Source organism: Pongo pygmaeus, chromosome 7 (genome assembly GCF_028885625.2).
Source record: "Pongo pygmaeus isolate AG05252 chromosome 7, NHGRI_mPonPyg2-v2.0_pri, whole genome shotgun sequence".
NCBI lineage: Eukaryota > Metazoa > Chordata > Mammalia > Primates > Hominidae > Pongo > Pongo pygmaeus.
Window position 1 is genome coordinate 17347140 of NC_072380.2, and position 23867 is coordinate 17371006.

At 42.5% G+C, this 23867-nt stretch overlaps 2 protein-coding genes across 2 annotated transcripts in view; one reads left to right on the plus strand and one right to left on the minus strand.

Annotated features, from left to right (window-relative positions):
- Positions 1-17599, plus strand: part of VPS37A (VPS37A subunit of ESCRT-I) — an 84879-nt gene extending 67280 nt beyond the window's left edge. The window contains exon 12 of the mRNA XM_054499622.2: positions 16719-17599. The gene's annotated coding sequence lies outside the window, so the exon portion shown is untranslated. The remainder of the gene's footprint in view (positions 1-16718) is intronic.
- The window catches only part of MTMR7 (myotubularin related protein 7), a 116886-nt gene that overhangs the window by 17419 nt on the left and 75600 nt on the right, over positions 1-23867 (minus strand). The window contains exon 7 of the mRNA XM_054499618.2: positions 17593-17725. Within this exon, the coding sequence (XP_054355593.1) occupies positions 17593-17725 (133 nt within the window). The remainder of the gene's footprint in view (positions 1-17592; positions 17726-23867) is intronic.

The following is a 23867-nucleotide window of genomic DNA, read 5'->3' on the forward strand; positions in this document are numbered from 1 at the left end:
TCAAAATAAATACCCACGTTTACTAAACTTGATTCTATGGAACCATTTCAAGTAAGGCTTTTCTGCCTTCCTTGGTCACAGGGAATACTGCACTTGTTTACAAGTATTATATATATGTAAGGTGTAAATCCTAATATTAATGAAAATCATTAAGAGTTCTGGCAGAAAACATCTATTTGCCTTTCCAGCAAAGTAATTAAAAATGGGCCACTAAGGAATATGAATTGGGAGTACTATGAGGAAAAAAATCATATAACTAATTGTAGCACCTACCCACTTAGAAGTTTCCATCACCCAACCACTTCAGATTAGGACTGTTGTAAAAACACAAGACAGAGCAATCCTAAATTTCTTAAATGAAAGTGATCAAACTCCTCTTGCCAATAACCCCCACCCAATGGGAGTAAGGCCTGTAAGCTTAAAAATAACACATATGCCTCTGATCCAGTTCTAGAGCATCAGGGTAGAGGCTTTCCCTTTGAGTGAAAATGAAGAAAACCTAGGATCCCAGTGATATCTATATTTACACAACTAAGGCAGGTGTACAAACACCTCTATAATATAAACCACCAACTTTCACCTCAGGAGCTTCTTTTATTTAACGTAAAGCATTAAAAAGCTTTAGAGCTAGTGTTCTGAGTACATATCACAAATACTGCAATGCAAAGTGGAGGTTTAGACCCATAAAGCCCTATTGAGGAGTCTTATCAATCAACCAATGAAATTCAATCAAGAAATCATAGATTTCTTTTTATTTTATTGTTCTCTGTGATGCAGTAAACACACATAGGGAAAAGGGAGCCCTTTTTTCTACCCCCAACTCCATGAGCAAAGAGCTGTGTAGTCTTGCCCATGTTATTCCAGTCTCTGAGCCTCAATTTCTTCATTTTTAAAATGGGGAAGGTGTATAAATTATATCCTTCTAACTCTAAACCCCCAGATTCAACTTTGTGAACTCTTTGAAAGCACTGTGCATATGGGTCACATAGCAGCATTAACAAAAATATTAATTCATCAGATGCCCTGCCTCCGAGAATGCAGATAAGAGGATTCAGTGATTTCCTGCAGCATAAAAGCCACACACACAAAAGCACAAGTAGTTAAATTCTGAGTCATAGATGACAACAGCGTTGAAGGAAATAACACTGAAATTCCCAGCAAAACACCCAACCTAAGAAAAACATATCATGAATATGTTCAGGCAAGATTCCAAAATCTTCCTTCCAAATGCCTGCCCTGAGCTGGAAGCACAGCTCTGAAGACCTGATATGCAGTTGGTGAAGGGACAGCCCTTGGAATTAGCTCTGGTTCGGAGCACTACCTTTCTAAGGTCACAGTGTTGCCCCTTCCACACCTCAGGCCCAGCATCACAGTCAGGAAGGCACTATGTGTCTGATAAAGTGCATGCAGAACAGTAAAGGAGAGGGTGCTTAGTGGAAGGCCAGTGAAAAAACACACAGTGATTCACAGAATCTGTGGCTCTAATAGCCCTGGGCAGTCAGCCGTGGGCTGAGAGTTCCCAAGCTTACAGTTATAATCATTAAAAGTTATACAGTATTTAAACATATAAAGATTAAAATGTAATATATCCTGACAATGAAATACTATTCAGTGATAAAAGGAGATGAGCTATGAAAAGACACAGAGGGAAGTTAAATGCACAGTGCTAAGGGAAAGAAGCCAACTTTTCCTTGAAAAGGCTACATATTATATGATGTCAACTATATGACCTCCTAGAAAAGGCAAAACTATGGAGACAGCAAAAAAATCAGTGGCTGCCAGGGGTTAGGGTTGTGAGAGAAATAAATAGGTGGAGCACAAGAATGTTTAGGGCAGAAAACTATTCTGTCCACTATGACAGTGGTTACATTCATTATTAAACATTTGTCAAAACCCACAGAATGTCCAACAGCAAGAGGGAACCGTACAGTGGACTTTGAGTGATACTGATGTGCCAATGTGGGTGCACTGATCACAACAGTGTACCACTCCGTAGGGGATGTTAATAATGGAGGTGGCTGTGCATGTGTGCAGGCAGGGCTAGTTGGGACTCTCTGTACCTTCTGCTCAATTTTGCTGTGAATCTAAAACTGCTCTTAAAAAAAAAAAAGTCTTTAAAAACATGATAATGTAACAGACATCCAGATTGGCCACAACTGCTCCAGATGTCTCTTAAGAAAAAAAACAAAACAGAAAAAAGGCTGGGCACAGTGCCTCACACCTGTAATCCCAGCACTTTGAGAGGCCAAGTCAGAAGGATCATTTGAGCCAAGGAGTTCAAGAACAGCCTATATAAAGTAGTGAGACTCAGTCTCTACAAAAAAGAGAAAAAAATTAGTGAGACTTAGTGGCACATGCCTATTGTCCCAGCTACTTGGGAGGCTGAGTCGAGAGGATCACTTCAACCCAGGAGTTTGAGGCTGCAGTGAGCTATGATCTTGCCACTGCACTCCATCCTGGGTGATGACAGAGCCAGATCCTGTCTGTAAAAAAATAAAGTTACAAATAAAGTCTCATGTTTTCGTGTCATCCTGCTTCTTTCCTTTGAAGATTGTTAATATTCCCAAGAACTTTTTTCCTTTCACTACTTACATACTAGCTGTGTGGGCTTGGGCAGATTACTTAGCCTCTCTGTGCTTCAGTTTCCTCAACTGTAAAATGGTAATAATAGCCTCTGTATCAAAGTGTTATTCTTTATGTTAGCCCTTATTACTATTATTCTCAAATAATATAAATATTTTATAGGTATTAAAATTTACATATATATTATAGTGCAATTTTTATCCAACTTTTTTTAGATATCCATATTATGTAAATAAATTTCATTAATTTTAACAGCTATATAATATTCCACTCTGTATCTTAAATTATTTATCCATCCCCCTACTATTGACAGTTGTTCCCTCTTTTTCAATATTTACAAACAGTACAGTAAAAAAAAAAAAAAAATCTTTCTACAGTCTCCTTGTGGAAAGTCTCCCTGTACCTGGATTTCTATAAGTGAAATGGGCTGGGTCATAGAGTTCCTAACTCTTCAGCTCTATCATGTACAGTTGGCCCTCTGTATTCTCAGGTTCCACATCCTTGGAGTCAACCAACCACAGAGCATAAATATTTGAAAAAAAATAAAAATAACAATACAACAAAAAATAATGGTAATAGAAAACCAATCCAGTGTAACAACTATTTGCACAGCATCTACATGGTATTAAGTATTGCAAGTAATCTAGAGATGATTTTAAATATATGGGAGGATGTGCATAGGTTATATGCAAATACACCATGTTATTATGTAAGGGACTTCGGCGTGTGTGGATTTGAGAATCTATGGGGGCTGGGGTGGGGGTGCTAGAAACAATTCTCCTTGGATACTGAGGGATGACTCTACTGCCAAATTGCTCTTGAAAAGGGCTGCAGTGGTTTATGCTCTCACCAGTAGGGTGGGAAGTTCCTTTTCCCATATCCCAGCTAATACTTGGTAATGCTGATGCTTTAGGTTTTGCCAATCTTATAATATTTCTCTAAGAATATTAATGGCAGTTTTTGTTTTCTTCTCTGAATTGAATGTTGTTTTCTAGACTTTTTAGAATTTGCTTGCTTATAAGTGTGTGTGTTGTGGGGGTGTGGTCTCTGTCCTGCATGTTGAGCTTTCCTCAGTTTTCTGCTAATTTTTGCCTGTCCATTCACATGTAAGAGCAAGACACAGGATGCTGGCTGGCAGTGCCGTGTGCCGTGTGCTGTGTGCATGGGCAGGCTTTCTTAGCTGCTGGGCTTTGCTATGGGGGATTTGGCCAATGTAACATCTGCAAGTCCTTTGTCTTGGATGTTTGCAGGCCCCAGTATGGAATCTTCTGAACACCTGAGTGCATCACGTTGGATGCCAGTGTCCTAAGAGGACCGCTGGGGCAGTAACCGTGGGTCTCATTCTTCCATACTTTCACTTAACCCCTGTTTTTGGCCTGGAATTCCCCATCCCCTCTTCCAGCTTTGCCTGGTACTCCTGAACCCAGAGTCCCTGTAGTCAATGTTTCCAGAAAGGTTGACTTTCCAGAAAGTGTATCACCATCTTCTCTTGTGGAAGTGTGGAAAGAGGCTTCACTAGGCAGTGCAGGGGAGGAAGGAGGCTGGGATCCAGTGAACTGCTTCTTGTGCAAACATTCGGCTACTACCCTTGTTTCAGAGATACCTGATGGCTCGAATTCCAGAGATTGTCTAAGGATCTGCACTTCTATTTAGCTTACTTTGGGGTTTCTCATACTTCCACCATAAATTGCAGCTTTTTTTTCTAGTCTGTGGCATTACTTATCACTCATCCATTTATTTTGCAGCTTTTATATTTTTGTTTCAATCACCTCCTCTTTCAATCTCCCGTCCTTTTGTATTTTTGCCTTTTTTTCCACTTCATTCTCATTTTAGTGGGAAGTCAGGAGGAAGTGGGTAAGTTATTATGTGTTGTGTTTAACTGGAACAGAAACAAGAAATTACTTTGGGCCTGTGCAAGGCAGAAGCTGGAACTGAGATTCCCTACATCAAACTGAGCTGTTAAAAAAATCCACTCATGCACTCAGGATGATGATGGGAAGCCAGTCTCTGCCTGGACCCTGCATGAGGAAAACAAAAATCTCTCCTGAGATGCTGAAACCCTGGGCCTAGTCTCACACATGTTTGGGATCCAAACACACCTTCCTTATGCACAGAAGTCCCCAAGATAAGGAATTATCATGTTTGGGCTGGGAATCTCACAGACACCCAGCAGATGTACACCAAATGCTGCTTAGGAGCAACACTTCCACAATTCTGTGGAATCCCACAGAAAAAGCTGGGCTGAAGACAAGCTTACAGCACACCAGTGAACAGTGTTCATGATAATGGGTAGCAGGCAGAGGAAAAAAGATACAGGATGAGCACCCCAAGAACCCGATATGATAGAACAGTCATCTGGAACAGGCTTTAGGTTACTGGAACTGGAGCAGGAGGATGGAAGTCTCCCACAAACATAATGGATGGTGTTCCCAATGTGTCTGGACTCACTCTTCCCGTGGTTCCAGGAGGAATCGCTGTTGACCACTGCAGTGGGGTCCTACCCCATCATGTCGGCTAATTCACAGCCAGGTTTCCTGAGATTCTCTCATCTGGATGGTTCCAGGTTAGGGTCTCCTACAGGTATTTTGCGTGTTTGGAAGGTGACGTGAAGTGGCAGCTGATGAAGCTCTCCCTGCCCACTCCAATCTGTCCTCAGTCCCCTGCCTCTGGTGGCCAGTTCTGTGCCCCTCAGGGACACCTGACACAGGAGAAGCAGCCTCCACAGGCGTCCCCTCCAGCCCCCACTGCAGGCCTTCACCAGTGACTTGTCCTCTGCTCTTCCAGGCACCCAGCTCCGCACCCTCACATCTCCAACATCTCCTGAAAACAAGGCCCCTTTTCCAGAGCACTGCTCATTGTCCTGCTTCCCTGATCAAACTCACCGACACTTCCAGATGTTTTTAACAGCAGGGATTTCACATTAGCTTACTCTGCCATCTTGGGGAAATAGGAGGGCCTCCTCGTTTAACTTAGATTTTAGTATTATGTGAACTAAAATGTACATCTGAGTAATAATCATGATATACGCATGGGCAATAGCATGTAGCAATGTTTAAGGGTTTCAGAGGCAGACAGCTGCACTCAAACTCCAGCTCTGCCCATGCTCAGCATGGTAACCTGGGCTAGTTACTGAGCCTCGCTGTCTTCAAATATAAAATGGGGATAAAAACACCTTCCTCAAACAGTTCTGAAGATGAAATAATACAAATAAGCATTACGCTGGCATAAAGAAGATTCCCGAAAATGGTAGCTATGATACACATTGTATTATCTGTGCCTCCAGCAGGGGTGTCCTGGGAGGAAGGAGGTGTTAGACTCACTCAAACATGTCAACGCTGAAGCTCCGAAAAGTTAAGGCACGAAGTGATCAATAGCAGAAAGACATCTCAAATGCAAGTCTTCTGAGAGACAAACCTAGAGTTTTTGCCACCACACCATGGCTACCTTGGTGGGTTTTACCAGAAATAATAATAGTAACACTTACATACCAGGTACCAGACACTATGCTTTATATAGATTAGCTTTAGCTTTTCAATCCTCAAACAATCATTCTGAGGAAGGCACTTATTATTCTCATTCTTGATTGTGGAAACCACGCAAACAGAGGCTAAGTGCTTGTCCAGCATCTCCCAGCTGATGGATACGTGGTGAGATGACGCTCCAGTCTGGCTCCAGAGTTCATGCTCTTAATTAATGCCTCTCAACCTCAGTTTGTTTTTTTTTCATAATTCAACAGGAATCAGTCTTGGTTCCCAAATACCATCAGCTTAAGGGTTATGCTTTCTATCACTTACAACAGTGCTGCCCTAATATAGGAATCACTAGTCACATGTGGCTACGGAACACTTGAAATATGTCCGATCAGAATTGAGATAGATATGCTGTAAGTATAAAATATGAATCAAATTTTAAAGGCATGGTACACACAAAAAATGGAAAAACACCTCATTACTAGCTTTTTATACTGATAACGTTGAAATAACATTTGGGATAGACTAGGTTAAATAAAATACATTATTAAAATTAATATAAATATATATTTACATAACATATGAAATTTTCTTTTTACTTTTAATATGGCCACCAGAAAGTTTAAAATTCCAAATGTTTTCTGCACTTGTGTCTTGCATTTTACTTCTATGCACAGTATTGACTTAGATTGCTCAAGGAAGCTTAATCTGATCAGAAGTCTTCATTTTTGCACATGTACCTCTAAAATAAAATATAAAACTACATATTCCTTCACACACCCTGAGATGATGCATCATAGCAAGACTGAGGGTGTGGTAAAAGGTGGTTTTTTTTGTAAGGTGGCAACAAGGCAATTAGGAAGGGAGCTAGGAAGGGAGAGATGGCTTAAAGCTGGCCCCAGGAGCATTCTGAGAGGCAGGTCATGTAATCGTAGTAAGGAGGACATACAGAAGTTCATGATCTAGAAGCCAATTTCCTTAAAGTAATGTAGCCAGGGTGCACTTCAAAAAGTCTTCCTGCGAACTCAGGGATGCATGGACCCAACTGGAAGACAGCACAATCTGATGCAAAGGCCAAATGCCAGCCCCGAGTTAAAACTGAGCAAGCTCAGCTCTCCTGGAGATCTGTTGCCTTGTGACAGTGCCCAGCAATACCGCACAGGCCCTCCAAGCATCAGGCTCACTTCTGCCTGTGCACATGGCCCTGAAACACAGCCCAGTGGAAAGCATGGCAAATTCCAGCACCCTCCATGAGCTCTCACCACTCCCTGGGCGCCTGCTGTTTGGGCTTTCTGTCCCTCCCCAGGCCATGCGCCAAAGTGTTCAACTTAATCCTAAAATACACACATTCCACTGCGTGAAGTCTCAGGACACAATTGATTCCTCCAAGCCTTCCATAGATAACATTCTCTTGCAGTCTTTTTTTCACTGAACAGGCCAAACTTTCCAGTTGTTATTATAGGGCTTAGGGCTAGTTAGCATTCTCGTTGATTATAAGTTCAGGGGGCCTGAAGAATACCTTGGCATCCAAGCTCTGACGCTTAGCCCAGGAACAAAAGATCCTCTTCACCACCTTCTCTTCCCACAAGGCATGGAAATGACTGCAAGTTTAAAAATAAAGACACCAGGCTTGCCAGCTAACCTGGAAATGGCCTGTGCCAAAAGCAAGAGAGGAATGGATGGCCACAGGACCAGGCCCTAGAATGTCCTGCCAGAGAGAATATCCCCATGCTTCTCTGTCCAGTTAGCTCTCAGCAACGGGACAGGCTGCTGTGGCTTTTACCATGTCAGCACTAACAAGGCTTCTTGTTCAACATTTCTGTTTTCAGGAGCATTAACATTGCGTGTGCTAAGTAAAATAACCCCACCAGTTTCTCAAGCAAAGTTAACCACTGAGAGGGTGTTTTCTTCCCCTGTGTGCTGAGTGGCAGTGTGAAAAGCAAAGAGGTCTGCAGATGATTAACAGACATGGGCAGTTGGGGATACATTTGAGACCAAAGCGATTAGCGCCTGGATTTTTAAATATAAAACTGTTGGGTTTGTTTGGATAAACTCAGGATAAGGCAGAAATACTTATTTGTTTACTCTTGTTGCCAAACCCAAACCAATATTTACAAACCATTTTGCTGAACAAAGTTCATTTCAGCTGACATCAGAGACATATGCCACAAATTGCAGAGAAAAGGGCTTACTAATCGGGAGTTTCATGCCCAGGTCTAGTGATATTTGTTTTATATAAAAGGACAACTACATGTCAGAAACATATATAAATTACAGTAAAAAAATAAAAAAGCAAAGACAACAGATATAATTTTGGGACCTCTGCAAATGTGGAATTTACTTAGAAGAAAATAAGCCTCAGATAATCTGCCTTAGGTATTTCCTATACCACTCTTACTTTCTCCTATGCAATTGCTGGGTGAGGTCAGTGGGGGTGCAAAAAAAGTCTCCATTTGAACCCTGTGGGGTTGGTCTTTCTTGCACCCTGAGATCTGAAGTTGAAACATACATGGCCCTCCCTTGATTACCAGCCCAGCACTTGTCTGAATTCTGCCAATGTTGGCTCTGTCCTTTTCCCATTTTGGAGTCATGAAGCCAAGATCCATAAGACAGTCTTCAGAGAACTGGCAAAATGATGATAATGTCCCTCCACTGAATATCCACCAGGTGAAGCCATTCAAAGAGGACTTAATTATGGCCTATACAATCGAAGTGTTTAGGCTACACAAGCTCATCACCGTATGTTCCAGAATACTATTTACCAATGGCCTAAAGAAAATCAAGCAGCAAGTTCATAGAATAATGTACTATTAGTATGTGTGAATGAGAATTTTGTGTCTAAAGACAAATTCACAGTGTATGATGGTAACCTCTACTATCTTAGGTTTAACACGTGGTAAGGAAAAGTGAATATTAACTGCAGAGGTGTGTAAAACTTCACAACAAATAAAAAACATGTGGCTGGGCACAGTGGGTCGTGCCTGTAATCCCAGAGCTTTGGGAGGCCAAGGCAGTAGGATTGCTTGAGCCCAGGAGTTCGAGATCAACCCGGGTAATGTAGCAAGACCCCATCTCTACAAAAAATAAAAATAAAAAATTAGCTGGGTGTGGAGGTGCACGCCTGTAGTCCCAGATACTCAGGAGGGTGAGGCAGGAGGATCATATGAGCCCAGGAGTCAGAGGCTGCTGTGAGCTACAGTTGCATCACTGCACTTCAGCCTGGACAACACAGGGAGACCTTCTCTCCTATTTTAAAAATATGTATGTGTGTGCCCATTTCTGTTACATCTGCCTTATGTAAACAATGGGGCTTGGTGCTTTCCTTTTAATGAACCTTCACAACCTCCCATCTACAGTGGATAGAATTATCTTTTTTTTTTTGTTGTTGTTGTTGAGACAGAGTCTTGCTCTGTCGCCCAGGCTGGAATGCAGTAGTGTCATCTCAGCTCACTGTAACCTCTACCTCCTGGATTCAAGCAATTCTGCCTCAGCCTCCCGAGTAGCTGGGACTACAGGCACACCCGAGTAGCTGGGATTACAGGCACACACCACCACGCCCAGCTAATTTTGGTATTTTCAGTAGAGATGGGGTTTCGCCATGTTGGACAGCGGGTCTCGAACTCCTGACCTCAGGTTATCCGCCTGCCTCAGCCTCCCAAAGTGCTGAGATTACAGGTATGAGCCACCACACCCAGCCAACAGAATTATCTTGATTTATTAAGGAGTAATGGGCTCAGATGCTAGCAACGCAGCAAAGGCACTGGGATCGAAATCTAAATCCCTTGACTCCACTTTCCATATTATTTTCACTAAAAAATAGAGAATAATTAAAAGTCAATATACAAACTGAGCCAGGATGAACAGGAATCGAACTGAAGGTAGGGTTTAAGGGATGCTAAAATCTAATAGGGAACTCAAAGCAAGTGGCACAAGAGAAGTCGAAACTGGGAAAAGATGGGGTGTTGAGAGGCTGGAAAGTCTGGCTTGGATATAAAGTGGTAGGCACTAGAGAGAAGGCCAGGAATCCCGGAAGACTGAGATGGTGGCTGCCAGTAACTCACGTGGTAAAACGAGCAGCACTTGCAGCAGAGGCCGCAGGGGTGGGGGTCATTCCACACGCCTTATGCCGGCTGAGAAACCTTCCAGGACCAACACTCTTATGAACTTTGAGACTGTATTGTCACTGGCAAGCAAATATCGGGTTTGTCACTGCCAAACCCCACCTAGAGCCTTATGGAAAAACAGCTCCTTTTATCACTAACATTAGCCACAACTGTCTTGAGTTTGATGGGCTACACTTTCTTCTACAAGCACTCATTTTGAAGCTCTCCTAGTTCTCTGGAAATCTGCCATCTGGGTGAACATTTTAAAATTCATCTTTGAATTGTCTCAGTGAACTGCAAAATAAAGCATCACTGGGAGAAATATAACTACTATTCTCTCATTAAATAACCTTTTCTTTTGTCCCTTTGATAATGTCAAATGCTTTGGCTTTGACATCCAGTTAAAACACTCAATATGACCTACCCAGGGAAGGCCCTCAGTGACATCACTAATAAACAAGCATGATCTTTTCTTCCTCCCATGATTTCTGCTCTAGGTCAAAACTGGTTACTTCTTTCAGAATGAATGAATGAAGCACTTGTCTATCCAATGCCTGGCATATAGAACACTCTCGGTAACTGTCTGATGAATGCATGAGCGTCTGCGATAACTGGCCCGGCTCCTGTGTGTTAAGTACTTACTACAAGCAAGTATTGTGCCTGAGGCTCTGCATAATCTACCCTACAGGGTAGATTCACTCTCGATTTTCAGATTGGAAACAGTGGCTTCAAGAGGTTTACCAGGCCATCCATGGTTACATAGCCAGTAAATAACTGAGCTGGAATCCATTCCACCGCACATGCATCCATGCTCTTCCTCTAGCCTATGCCACTGCGCTTAGTGTATGATGGTCCAGATGGGCAGATCCCATCCAGCACCTGAGCAGCTGTGTTTGAAATCCTCATACAACACCAGAGAGGCAAAAGCACACGTACTTGATCCATTTCCTTCCTCTAAATGATCATGTCAATAGCCAGTGAAGCCTGACAGGCTGCTGGTCTAGCAGAACACTTGTTAAAAGGCCATACAAACTGCTATTTCCATGTAGAGCGACCTATTTCCACTTTAATGGGAAAATGGGTTTTCTACGTGGAAACCTAGGCCAAGGTGCCAAATTTTGAGAAAGAAATGACTAGATTTTCAGGTTATTATTGGTTATCTCCTCCAATAGCTAAGTAATCTGAGGAAATTAATAATGGTTAAAAACTGAGACTACAGAAAGCTGGAGAAGGACCAACCTTTACAGCTTTTCATTAGCTCACATCTGGTAGAATTTCACAGCATAAATTTGCAGGTAATGTGATAAAAGAAATACTTTTAAATGAAAAGCTTAAATTTGCAGTATCTACAAAGGGCTGAATCCATCTTCCATTTCCTCAAGGTTGAATTAGCCAGCACTCCATAAAGACATGAGGTACAGAAGAATGTGTCGAGCAAAAGGGACATCGGAACCAACAGCCACAACCTCTCCTCTCCAAGCAGAGAGAACTATTTCAGAGAAACCACTGGAGCTGGGTGTGTCCGGGGCTGTTCCCTTTAGACTGCCTCCAAGGCAACTTGGCAGGGAGACTAGAGCAGGCATCCACCATGTGACCGTCATACCCACCACGATGGTGCCTCCCACGACAACTCCAAGTGCTATGCCTCCAACCATCCTTTCCACACCGAATGAAGATTCCAGTCAATCAGGCCTCAAAACCTTTGCGTGGAAGAACAGATCGGGTATCATCTCTAGGGCCACCTGACTTTGCCACAAAACATTCTCCACAGTCAATGCCCATCATGTCAGGGAATATTTTTTTAAGTGGTTCTATTTTGAGGCCTGCTAAAAAGATTCCAGTCTTTTAGAATGGATCTGCTTGGCCCCCTTTCATTCAGTCCCTGACCGTACAATCGCCCACATCCCTGAGCTGACGCGGGGCCCGCGTCCCACATGCTCTGGGCTCGCTTCCCCTGCTCCACTGTCAGGCTAAGATTTGCAAGTCCATAGAACAACTTGCTGAGAAAATACCCAAAGGCCTATGTCTTGTTTATTAAATCATTTTTGATGAACATGCACTGATTGCACACAGACCCTATCACGAGACAAACACTTCTGAAAACTGTGCTCTTACTCCGTGTCTTTTGAATAAAGAAATTCAGCAAATGTACCCATAGGAAGGCATGGGGCCTACCAAATACTTGCCTGGCTGACTGAATTCACCTACAGCCCATCAACGTGTCCATTTCATTGAGTGCTTATTTTCAAAGACATTATTGCTTCCCAAGAGAAAGCATACCCACCTTACATTGGAAAGCACTTTATAGTTTGCAAGAAATCCTTTTAATGATCATGAGTTAAAGTGGGGAAGATATGTTGCTTACATTGCTTTACAAATACAGAAAATGAGATTTGTTCAAGTTTACCCAGAGACTCAATCAAGAACCCAAACCTAGGACTTCACACACTGAGGCCAGGGAACCTTCCATACCAACCCACTACCTCGAGAGGCAGAAAAGCCTAGTGGTTAAGAGTGAGGCATCTGCACTCACATTAAGTAGGTAAAAATGGTGGTTCTACCACTTACTATTTTGAGCTGAAACAGGTTTCTCAGGCTCTGTGCCTCAATTTCCTCATCCATAAAATGAAGATAAGAGTAGCAACCACAACTTCAATGAGGTTTACTTGAGTAAATACAGCTTAAAAAATCTGAACCGTGTCCAATACATAGTAAGCATTCCATAAATGTATCTTCATTACTATGTGAGGTGGTTATAATGTTCCTTGTGGTCACAAGCTGTGAGCTTGTCTTACATCAGAATCACTACTCAACAAGGATCACTGTAATATGATAAAAAGTGCTAGGTTAAAATACTACTTTGTAATGTGATACTGGAAAGGATGCTTTTAAAAAACAATTTAAAAGTGTAAGACACCAGACTCTGTAACTGGAGAGAGGCACTCCCGCTGGCCTTGAAGAAACAGGCTGCCGTGTTGTGAACAGCCAACATATGGGGCCCTCAGCTGAATTCTGCCAACAACCATAAGTGCTTGGAAGTAGGTTCTTCCCCATTCAAACTTCCTGATGGGAACGCAGCCCAGCTGCCACTTTGACTGCAGCCTTGAAAGATGCTAAGAGGGTCCATGAGTTCCCATTTATGCTTGAGACACATCCAGACTCCTGCCCTACGGAAACCATGAGATAATAAATATCGTTTTTTAAAAAAGGAATATACTAGCCATAGCAAATCTTTTGTAAATGAAGAGGGAAAAAGGGAATAACATCACTCTCATCTTTCCTTGCTAATGCAGTGACCATTCTGGACGTGCTCTCCTAGTCTTTCTTCAGACATATGATTTATTGTATAGTGAAAAGAATATGCAAGCAATTTTACGACCTGAATTTTTCGCTTACATTATACATATTCTCCCATGTTAGTACATATAGTCTTCACATTTAGTATTTTTCATGGATGCAAACTTTTCTATCAAGAAGGTGAAGTAAAATTAATCAGTCTACTACTGTTAAACATTCATTCAGCTTCCAATGTTCTACTATTATAAATAAAACACTACTATCAACATAGGCATGTCTATAGCTTATTTTATTTTTGAGACAGGGCCTCACTCTTTGTCACCCAGGCTGGAGTGCAGTGGCACGATCATGGCTTACTGCAGCCTCAACCTCCCAGGCCCAAGTGATCCTCCCACATCAGCTTCCTGAGCAGCTGGGACTACAGGCACACACCACCACACCTGGTTGATTTTTTTTTATTTTCTAAATTTTCTGTAGAGACAGGGTCTCACTGTGTTGCCCAGGCTGGTCTCAAACTCCTGCGGCTCAAGTGATCCTCAATGTCTCATCCTCCCAAAATGCTGGGATTATAGGCATGAGCCTCCATGCCCTTCCTGTATCTTTATTTTTAAAAAAACATATTTTGGATTAGTCCCTAAGAGGAAGCAACCTGGTAAAAAACTATCTCTAAACCAAATATATTATGTCTGTCTAAGCCAATTTAAATAATACGATAAATATTTAGAGCACCAGTTTTACCACATTCTTTTGAGTAGCGAATATCTTAATCTGTAAAAAAAATTGGGTGGCAAATGGTACTTTAACTTACATTTCTCTGATTACCAGAGCAAGTTTACATGTTTATCTACATGTTTATTTCAACTTACTGTTTACTCTTTTAAAAAATTATGCTTCTTCATCTGTACAGATAATACCACGTACTGCACACAACTGTTGTGAAAATCAGATACAATCATTTAAATGAAAATACTTATGAAGTGTGGCAAAGAGCAATTGCTCAATCTTTAGTTTAATGAATACACTGATGAATAAGTGGTCAGTGACACAATGACCAACAGTATTAATCTAACAGTCATGTGGAAGATAGGCAGGCACAAAGCTACTCATGGGGAAAAAGTGAAATTTTCTAGGTGACCTCCAAAAGATGGCAAGTTGATTGGAAGAGGAGGAAGATGTCACTGTTGTGTCTTTCCTATCAGTGCCTGCTGACCTTCAGGGCAGATATGAAGAGGTGTCCCAATGGGGCACACCCTCAACAAGTGGAGAGATGCAAGTAACTGCATGTACCTTTCCACCTTCCTCTTCACCACTTCCTCCCCAACACCCAGGATGCCTAAGAGGTAAAAGCTCCACATCTGCTGATGATAATACACTGGCCTTGAAAGGGACTATTCCAGGCTCTTCTACAGACTGTTTTAATGGATGGAGCTGGAAGCCATTATCCTCAGTAAACTAACTCAGGAACAGAAAACCAAGCACCACATGTTCTCACTTAAAAGTGGGAGCTGAACAATGAGAACACATGGACACACGTAGGGGAACAACACACATTGGGGCTTCTTGGCGGGGGTAGGGGAGTGGAGGGAGAGCATTAGGAAAAATAGCTAATGCCTGCTGGGCTTAATAGTTAGGTGATGGGTTGACAGGTGCAGCAAACCACCATGGCACACGTTCACCTGTGTACATCCTGCACATACCCCAGAACTTAAAAATTTAAAATAAAAAAAGAAAATACAGGGTATCCTCTTATTACTTGAGGGAAAAGCCAGTATCTATATTATCAAAAGGGAATCTATTGTGAAAATCACTTCACTAAATTACAAAATTGCTTGCTATGTGACTGAAAGGCATCATTTTCTCTCCTTAGGAAGTATAGATCCCACAAAAATAGTTCGGTTGAGACTTACAAATAGAAGTTAAAATTAAATCATCTCTATAAGAGGACCTACACAGGATGTGAACTTGGTCCTAGATTTCAGTTTCTGATGAAATATCTTGCAGCTCTTGCTCACAGACAGCTGTTTGAAACCAGAATGCAAACAATTTTACTTTTCTGTTATTCAGAATCTATTCTGATTATATCCATAACAATGGTAAAAAATAATTCAGAAAATAGTAATCATGAATGAAATGCATCATTCATTCCTCTGCCTACCAAGTGAGCAGCAGTATGAACCTTCATATCTCTTTGATACCAAGGATAGCTGTTTGAAGGAGGAAAAGCCTTAGAAGGTGGGTCTGATTGCAACACCATCATCAGCTCAGCCTCCGCAATGGTTTATAATTTACTCAGTAAAAACAGATAGTCAAACATTGGTCAAGACCACGTACAGGCATCCAGAAAGATATCCTTGCCTACTGCACTGCACGTAGCTGGAAAAGTTATGTCAAAGCACCATGTTCCCTTATGAAACAGACAGCTGCCCTCCAGAACTTGGTCAGTTTGCATGTTCTTTAGAAAACAGTAGTGTCAGACCACAGGTATAAGGGCAGGAGAAATGGTTCCTAACGAGAAACCAAAGAATTACCCATTTAAAACCAAAAGCCAAATGTATATGCTATCAGCACTGGTAGGAGCAACTTTCTGCATAGAAGAACATTTATGTTCTCCAGGTCATCTTATGAAATGACTAAATAAAAAATTTAAAGCATAACTTAAGGATCCTGATAAATGATGAACAGTCTTCAGACTAAAGTCAGACTACCTTTCCAATAACAGTACCAAGCTAGTCCAATTTTTCAACACATAAAAAACATAGTTTGTAGCAGGAACAGTCAAACTGTGCATGATAATCTCCAAAAGTTTAAGCTGCTCAAATAATCATGCCCAGGGTATGATCACTGTGACAATGTCCAGGTATTGTCACTGTGACCTGAGAGACGGACTGCCAACTATGTACAGAAGATGGAAATGGCTCTGGGGCTGAGATGTTTTCAGATGTAGAAAGGGATTTCTGCTAAAGAGGGGCATCAAACTGTCAAAGCTGGAAGACCCATAGAAAGTGTTGGTCTAATCCTGTCATTTCGCAGCAGGTAATGGAGTCCCAAACAAGTTAACTGGTGTGTTCAAAGTTTCATAATGACTGAGATGAACCAGAAAGTCCAGGAAACAGAATGGAAACTAGGCCTGTTTGTGACACTCAGATTTCTCCAACCCCAACGTTAGGGTGTTCTGATTAAATGAAGAGCGGCCTAAGTAACTGAGAGCAAACGTGGATTCCTGGAAAAAATAATTCAGCACCTTCTTTGTCCCTCTTCATTCCAGAGCCTGCATTTCCACTCAAGACAGCCCACTTCCCGGGCTCCCAGCTCCAGCTCTCCAGGGCTTTCCCCAGAAGCGCAGACACTGCATGGACAGCCAAGGCACAAGGCCATGGTTTCTGCATCCTCTGTCCTTTCCCAGTTCGCAGAGCCGGAAGTGGTAGACTACAGCGACAGATTCCTCTTGGGGTCACTACTATCATAAGGGCAGAAGCAGCAGACTAAGCTGGTTTTGCTTGAAATGCAGAATGTCTGCTCATCAGCATATGGCTGGCTTGGCCACATGAATAACTCTTCTCTATTACATAATCCATCTCTTTAATTTCCTGTCCACACGAGTATGTAAGTCTGTGGGTACGTGTCTTGTAGTGTTCGCCATATATGTCGAAGTGTGTGTGGAGGTGGCGGGAGGTTACATGCATGTGTACTGTAGTGGCTGCTGTTTAGAAATGAGGGTCAGCTCCTCCAATATTCTCCCTTCGAATGGCCATTCAGCAAGGATACAGTTTTTGAGCCTGATCTCCATACAAGAATGGTTGGTTATTGCTTTAAATGTAGGATTGCCTTATTCCTAAATGACCTTGAATGTGGATCAAACTAACATTATGAAGAAGAAACAAAAATATCCCTGTGCACTTTGACCTTACATGTTAAGTACCATTGTAGAGTCCCTGACTGCTAACCACCAAAACCACATCACAGTGATGCTTACAAATAAGAGAAAGGTTCTTAAGTGTTTAAAAAGCCACTGTAACATGATATTCTTCCCAAATTATCACACCTATGTAAAAACGTTTTAAAATCAAGACTATCTTATTCCCTTTTGGCATCAAAATACTTAACTGCATTTTAATGCTGTGCATAAGGAAATGGTTTACCTTCCAGCATTTTCTGCAGACTGTTCCTCATGACATGGATGTTCTCTATCCCGATAAACTGAAACTTGATATTGGAATAATTGTCTTCATTCTCATAGCCTTTCCCTGCAGCACGATTTGCCATTGCATTAAGCTGCAGTGGTCAGCAAAACAGAACAGTCATCAATTACATTGATGAAACAATGATGAAACAACCAAAACATTTCATGGATACCCAATCAAAGCATTCAGAATGATGCACGGAAACATAACATGCTTATCTGAATCACTGCAACCTTGTACTGAACTACATAGCTTCAGGCACTCCTGCTGAGCTTAGATTCAACAGCATGAATTTGTCAGTGTGGGTCACATTTTCTTAGCTGGAAAGCAGTCTACTGATAAACCCTTCTGGAGATGTCACTTGCAGTCCCCGTCACAGATGCCAAACTGGATGTGGAATTCTGTGATGGAACCAAGTAGTCCAATTTAATACCACACATAACTGGTAGGTTGGCAGAAGAATATCCGCAGAAACAGCTGTCAAAATAAGGCTCTATACATTATTATATCTTCTAGTATTATATTGCCAATAAACATGTTATCAAATAGGAATGGGTTGCATCATTCTAATTTGCCCACAAGATCCCTCAGATGCTCAGTTAAACCTTGAGCAGGAATTACTGAATAAAATGAAGAGAGGGAATGCAACCAAGTCTCCAGAGACATTTCCGCCAGCCACCTTATTTAAATCTACAGATCTATTGGGCTTTTTGATCACTTTCATTATTATAATTTTGCATATGAGAAGTTGGGGTCTCCAAGTGCAAACTAGGTTAAGTCACAATGGTCTTTGAAGAAATTTATTAAATCCAAACACTGTCCTAGCCTGCGTGGCTAAAATCAAGAAGGGGACAAGACCTACTTTAGCTGGGAAATGCATTGGTTTCTAGAATGTGTAAACATTCTTGCTATTTTATTAAGCAGGTCATCACATCCTAGAAAACAGCATTCGCTGACCATTGTCCTCCTCCACCCACCAAGGACAGGAGGGCGAACCCAGGCAGAGAATCTACGCTGAGAACTCACCACCAGAAAAAATATCTGCTTTTAAAAGCACAGTGCACAATAGTACTTTTTAAAAGCTAAAAGAGCTAAGTTTAAAGTTAAAGACACATATGTTCTTTGTCATAGATCTCCTAAAAGTCTGACAAAATTAAAAGTACCAGCACATAAAAATAGATGCCCAAGAATGTTTATTGAAAAAAGCTGAAAACCCTTGACTATCTCAATAGGACAATGACAGGATACACAATGGTTTATCATGCCCTGACCTGCAAGCAACGACCAAGAAGGAGGGCACGGATCACACAGCAGACAGACAGATGCTCTGAGGCTTACGATGGGATTATGTCATGATGAGCCCATTTTAAGTTGAAAATGCCATAAGTCAAAAGTGCATGGCAAACTGGGAGCTGCGCCCGCTGCTGCTGCCCAGCATCACAAGAGAAGTACAGTTTCTGAATGTCTATTGCTTTTGCACCATTGTAAAAAGTCAGAAAATCATATGGGTTGAACCATTAAGTCAGGGACCCTCTGTGCATAGACTTGGCATTGGCCCATGACAAGTGAAAAGAGTAAGCTACAGAATAATATTCATACAATCATCCATTTTATAAACCAACTGAGAGATATGTATTTAAGTTTTTGCGTGTTTATCAAGCAGAATAAAAATGTAGAGAAAACGGTACCAATTTGGCAGCAATTACAGCAGAAAGATAGCATGGCAGGCGACAGGAGAATGCCATCGGTACTACTTTGGACGCCCCTGTAATCTTTCACTGATACCGAGAGCATATATGAAGTTTGTAATTGAAATAATAGAAATAAAGTATATTAGAAGTGAAAAAAACAGCAGAGGATAAGCCATTGCCATAGGGGCCCAGGCTGGCAGACACCTCACGTTTCAATAGCAGCCCTGCTCCATGACTTGGCTTACGTGACATCAGCTGGGCCACATTAGCCCCTCAGGACACTGTTCCCATCTACAAAAGGGTGTCATCTTTCTCCCAGGCATGCTACGAGAATAAAGAGTTTGGCCTTAATCAAGAAAAAATATTAAAATAATGCATTTAAGACAACTTATGTTCACACTTTAAAAAGTATAAATATTTTATAGGGAAAACTTTTGTAAAATTACCATAGACACTGTTCTTCCAAAACTATTATAAAATATCACTGCTTTGTATAATTATTTTTCAAAGATGTTGGTTTATCCTTTATAACAAGCATCATAAATAGAATTAATAGGAGACTTGCAAGTATCCTTACGTGACATGAACCTTACATTTATGCTGTATCTTGACTAATTCAAGTTAAGCCTATTCACCACATACCACAGAGATACTCTTTTAAAAAGCATAAGAAACAAAAACCAGCCAGGCACAGTAGCTCATGCCTATAATTCCAGCATTCTGGGAGGCAGAGGTGGGCAGATCTCTTGAGCTCAGGAGTTCAAGATCAGGAGTTCAAGCGCAACATGGCAAATCCCCATTTCTACAAAAAAATGCAAAAATTAGCCAGACATGGTGGCATGTGACTAGTCCCAGCTACTTGGGAGGCAGAGGTGGGAGGACTGCTTGAGCCTGGGAGGTCAAGGCTGCAGTGAGCTGTGATCGTGCCACTGTACTCCAGCCTAGGTGACAGAGCGAGACCCCATGTTACCGACCATTCTCCTCCTTCACCCACAAAGGACAGGAGGGTTATCCCAGGCAGAGATACAAAAAAAAAAAAAAAAAGAGAGAGAGAGAGACTACATAGTCTACAAAAGTTAGAATATGGAATAGATTTTTTAAACATAAACAAAAAATATTATTTTAATCTACAATTAAGACTCCATGTACACATTATGAAATAGCTGATTATCCTTGATCTGGGAGAAGTGATTGGTAATCTTCCTTAAAAGCAAAGGAGCAACACAAATAACCTCCTGAACACCAATGTGCACTTCTCAAAATGAACAGAAGGTGGCACTATTTCATCTACCATCTGAAGTGTAATTTCTTAGGATTTCCACCTTTTTTACAGGACCTATCATGATAATGTAGCAAAAGCTGAACCCTCAAAGCAGGAGATATGGTTTTACAATTAATAAAAATTCAATGTTATCTTGGACATTTTACATGTATGTGTGTGCAGTAAGATACAGCATCCCTTACGTAAACAAATCGCTATTACTACATCAAATATGGTCCTCTGTCCCTTTGACTGAGAACTCCATTTCACAACTAAAGAAAAGCTATTCATTTCAGGTCCTAAAAGTTCTCAAGTAGATAAAGCAATAAAGGTAGCCACTTCAGTTTCAATTTATGTTTAAGAAACACAACAGATAGGTGAAAAGTAGGACTGGAAAAATACCCTGTTTCCTAACACAAGGTTCTTTTGCTGTTTGATAATAATATCAGTGTCTTTGGGTGCAGAGAAGTTAATAAATGAAGCAAAGTCAACACTCTATAGACACCTACTATGGCCAGGCATTAAGCGGAATCAAAAGAAGCTGTTCCTGCTGCCTTCAGCTTAGAACTGACAATGGAAGGGAAAGCACATGGCACCCAGTGGTCCCAGATGACATCCACCAGGACTGGGCAAGAGCTGAGCAACGGGAGAGACAGTGACAGTGACAGGTGTTGAAATCTAAGGCAACTCTGTCGGCCTGGGGATCAGGGGTAACGTTTTGTTTAAGAGAGAAAGCTAGAGCTGGACTTTAACACAATCTGTAAGGATGGAGAGAGAGGGGAGGGCATTCTAGATGACCAATGAACTAACCACTCCAGGTGAAGACGAAGGTTCCTGTGTGGCAGCTACAGCAAGAGGGAAGGCTAGAAAGCACTGAGGGTCCACTACAACAGGCCCAGCCAAGGAACTGAGGCTTCACCTGTGGCAGTGGAGAGCAACTCCAGGATTCTGAGCAAGTCTAATTGAAAAACCGGACACTGATTTAGTGTCCACAACGAGAAGATGCACAGGAATAAGAAGCGAGCAGAGAGGGGTGGGCACTGAAAACCTCAGCGCTGAAAGAGGAGGGACGGAGAATGCAGGCTCCACGAGGGGCCCTGAGTGTCTCATTTATGGCCACATCCGTGTCCTTCAAACCGGCATGGAACAGGCACTCAAGGAAGATTTACTGACCGGCTGAGCAAATGCATAAATGACTGGACAACAGAATGAGGCCAGGGGAGAGCAGGGCAAGACTGTGAAGAAACAGCATGAGATTCTCACCCTAACCCTGAGTCAATCAAATGTAGAAAAACTCAGTCTGTGTTCATCTTGGTATCAGGTTAAAGGTCAGCCTGGTCACTGCCTTAGTCCTCAAGTCTACCATTTCCACAGCTACATTTTATGCCTGAAGAATGACAGCGCCTATGCTGACATGGTTGGGAAATGACTGTACAAGCCGATCTTGGCAGGAAGGGGACTTGGTCTTGCCCTAACACAGGTTGTCAAATGACGCTCTTTCTCTCTCCCTCCTATATAACTGGTTAAAGGAAGAAACTTCACTTGCGGTGCAGACACAAACGTGAGTTGATTTTATTCCTTGTAACTATTCTCTACAACTGTGCTAGTCAAAATCCTCCTTTCTACCTGCTAAGGACCTCTTGGGCAGATTTAATAGCGTCAGGTTTACATTCAGATAGAAAACCTCCATCCAGCCTAACTTAGAATTCCAGTCCCGTATATGACGCAAAATTAGCTCTTCCCCGCCGCCTTACAGGCTGTTTGGACTGGTGAGGGGTTTGCTCCGGCCCGCCCTCCCTCTCCTCTTTCTTATAGGCCCTATCTGTGTACTGGGAGGATGCGTGCAGAGGAGGGATAAGAGAAGAGGTAAATTTCTCTTTGGAAAGCTAGGCAGGGTTGCAATTCTCTCTTCATCGGTTGGACATGAGTTGGTCACCATTTCCCTCTCTGGCATAGTGTCCAAGTGCTGAATCTCCCAAGGTATAGACGCAGGTTTTTGGAGGTGGGGAGTACACATCTAACTGACATGAGAAATGCACCTTGGCTTGAGCCTATCCCAATACGCTCACCTTCCCTCACCAGCATACCCACCCCAAGTCACCTACAGCTGAAGACACCCAGCGGCTGAGCCCTTGTAGGAATGTTGAAGCAAGATGGCTCATGCTCAACTTCCTTCCTTAGGCTCCACTGGATCCACAGGAAATTTCTCCATCCTTGCCCTGCCAAAAGGAGGGAGCACAGATTGCTCCACGGCCACTGGACACTGCCCTCGCCCCAGTTCTCTTCACTCTGGTTGCTGCCATGATGGCCATCAGCAAGTGTGAGACCCCAGATTCCCCTCTCTCAAGCACCCCTCATCTCTACCACTGACTTTCCTAGGTGACCCCTCCCAGGACTCAGCAAGTAGGAACCACCTACTCACTAATTCCAGAGAAAAAGAAAAACATCCCACGTGACATCCTGTTACACAACTAAAAACTCGCTGACCTGGTGAAATCAGGGGGCAGAACCACAGCAGAGTCTCTGGAGAAGGAGCAAGGACAAAAGGCCAGGCGTCACGGAGGCAAGTGCTGCCTCGCCCTCGGCCCTTCTCTTCATGCCTCAGCACCCCCTCCGCTGGCCCTGGCTGCGTCAGAGGAGCTGGTGGGGGGTTCTCTGGCCTCGTCAGGTGTGTGCTCAGAGGTGGTAACCCCACAGAGCTTCCATGTGGAAATGAGGCTCTGCTGGAGAATTTTTGTAAACAGAAAAAACACCATGGTCAAACAGAGCGAGTGTGGGCTCTGGGGTTAGATAAGCCTGGATGTGAATCCTGGATGTTAACTGTGAGACCCTGGGCAAATTACTTAACCTCTTTAAGTTCTAGCCCTTATCCATGAAAAGAAACAAAACAAAACAAAACCCTCCTAACTTGCCAGGATTCTTAAAAGAACTAAATGAGAAAGTACCTTGGCCGGGCACCGTGGCTCACGCCTGTAATCGCAGCACTTTGGGAGGCCGAGACGGGCGGATCACCTGAGGTCAGGAGTTCAAGACCAGCCTGACCAACGTGGTGAAACCCTGTCTCTACTAAAACTACAAAAAAATTAGCCGGGCGTGGTGGCGGGCACCTGTAAACCCAGCTACTCGGGAGGCTGAGGCAGGAGAATCGCTTGAACCCGGGAGATGGAGGTTGCAGTGATCCGAGATCGTGCCACTGAGCTCCAGCCTGGGGGAGAGTAAAACTCCATCTCAAAAAAACAAAAAAGTGCCTGCCATTTTTACAAGCTCAGCAAAAGTCCCAG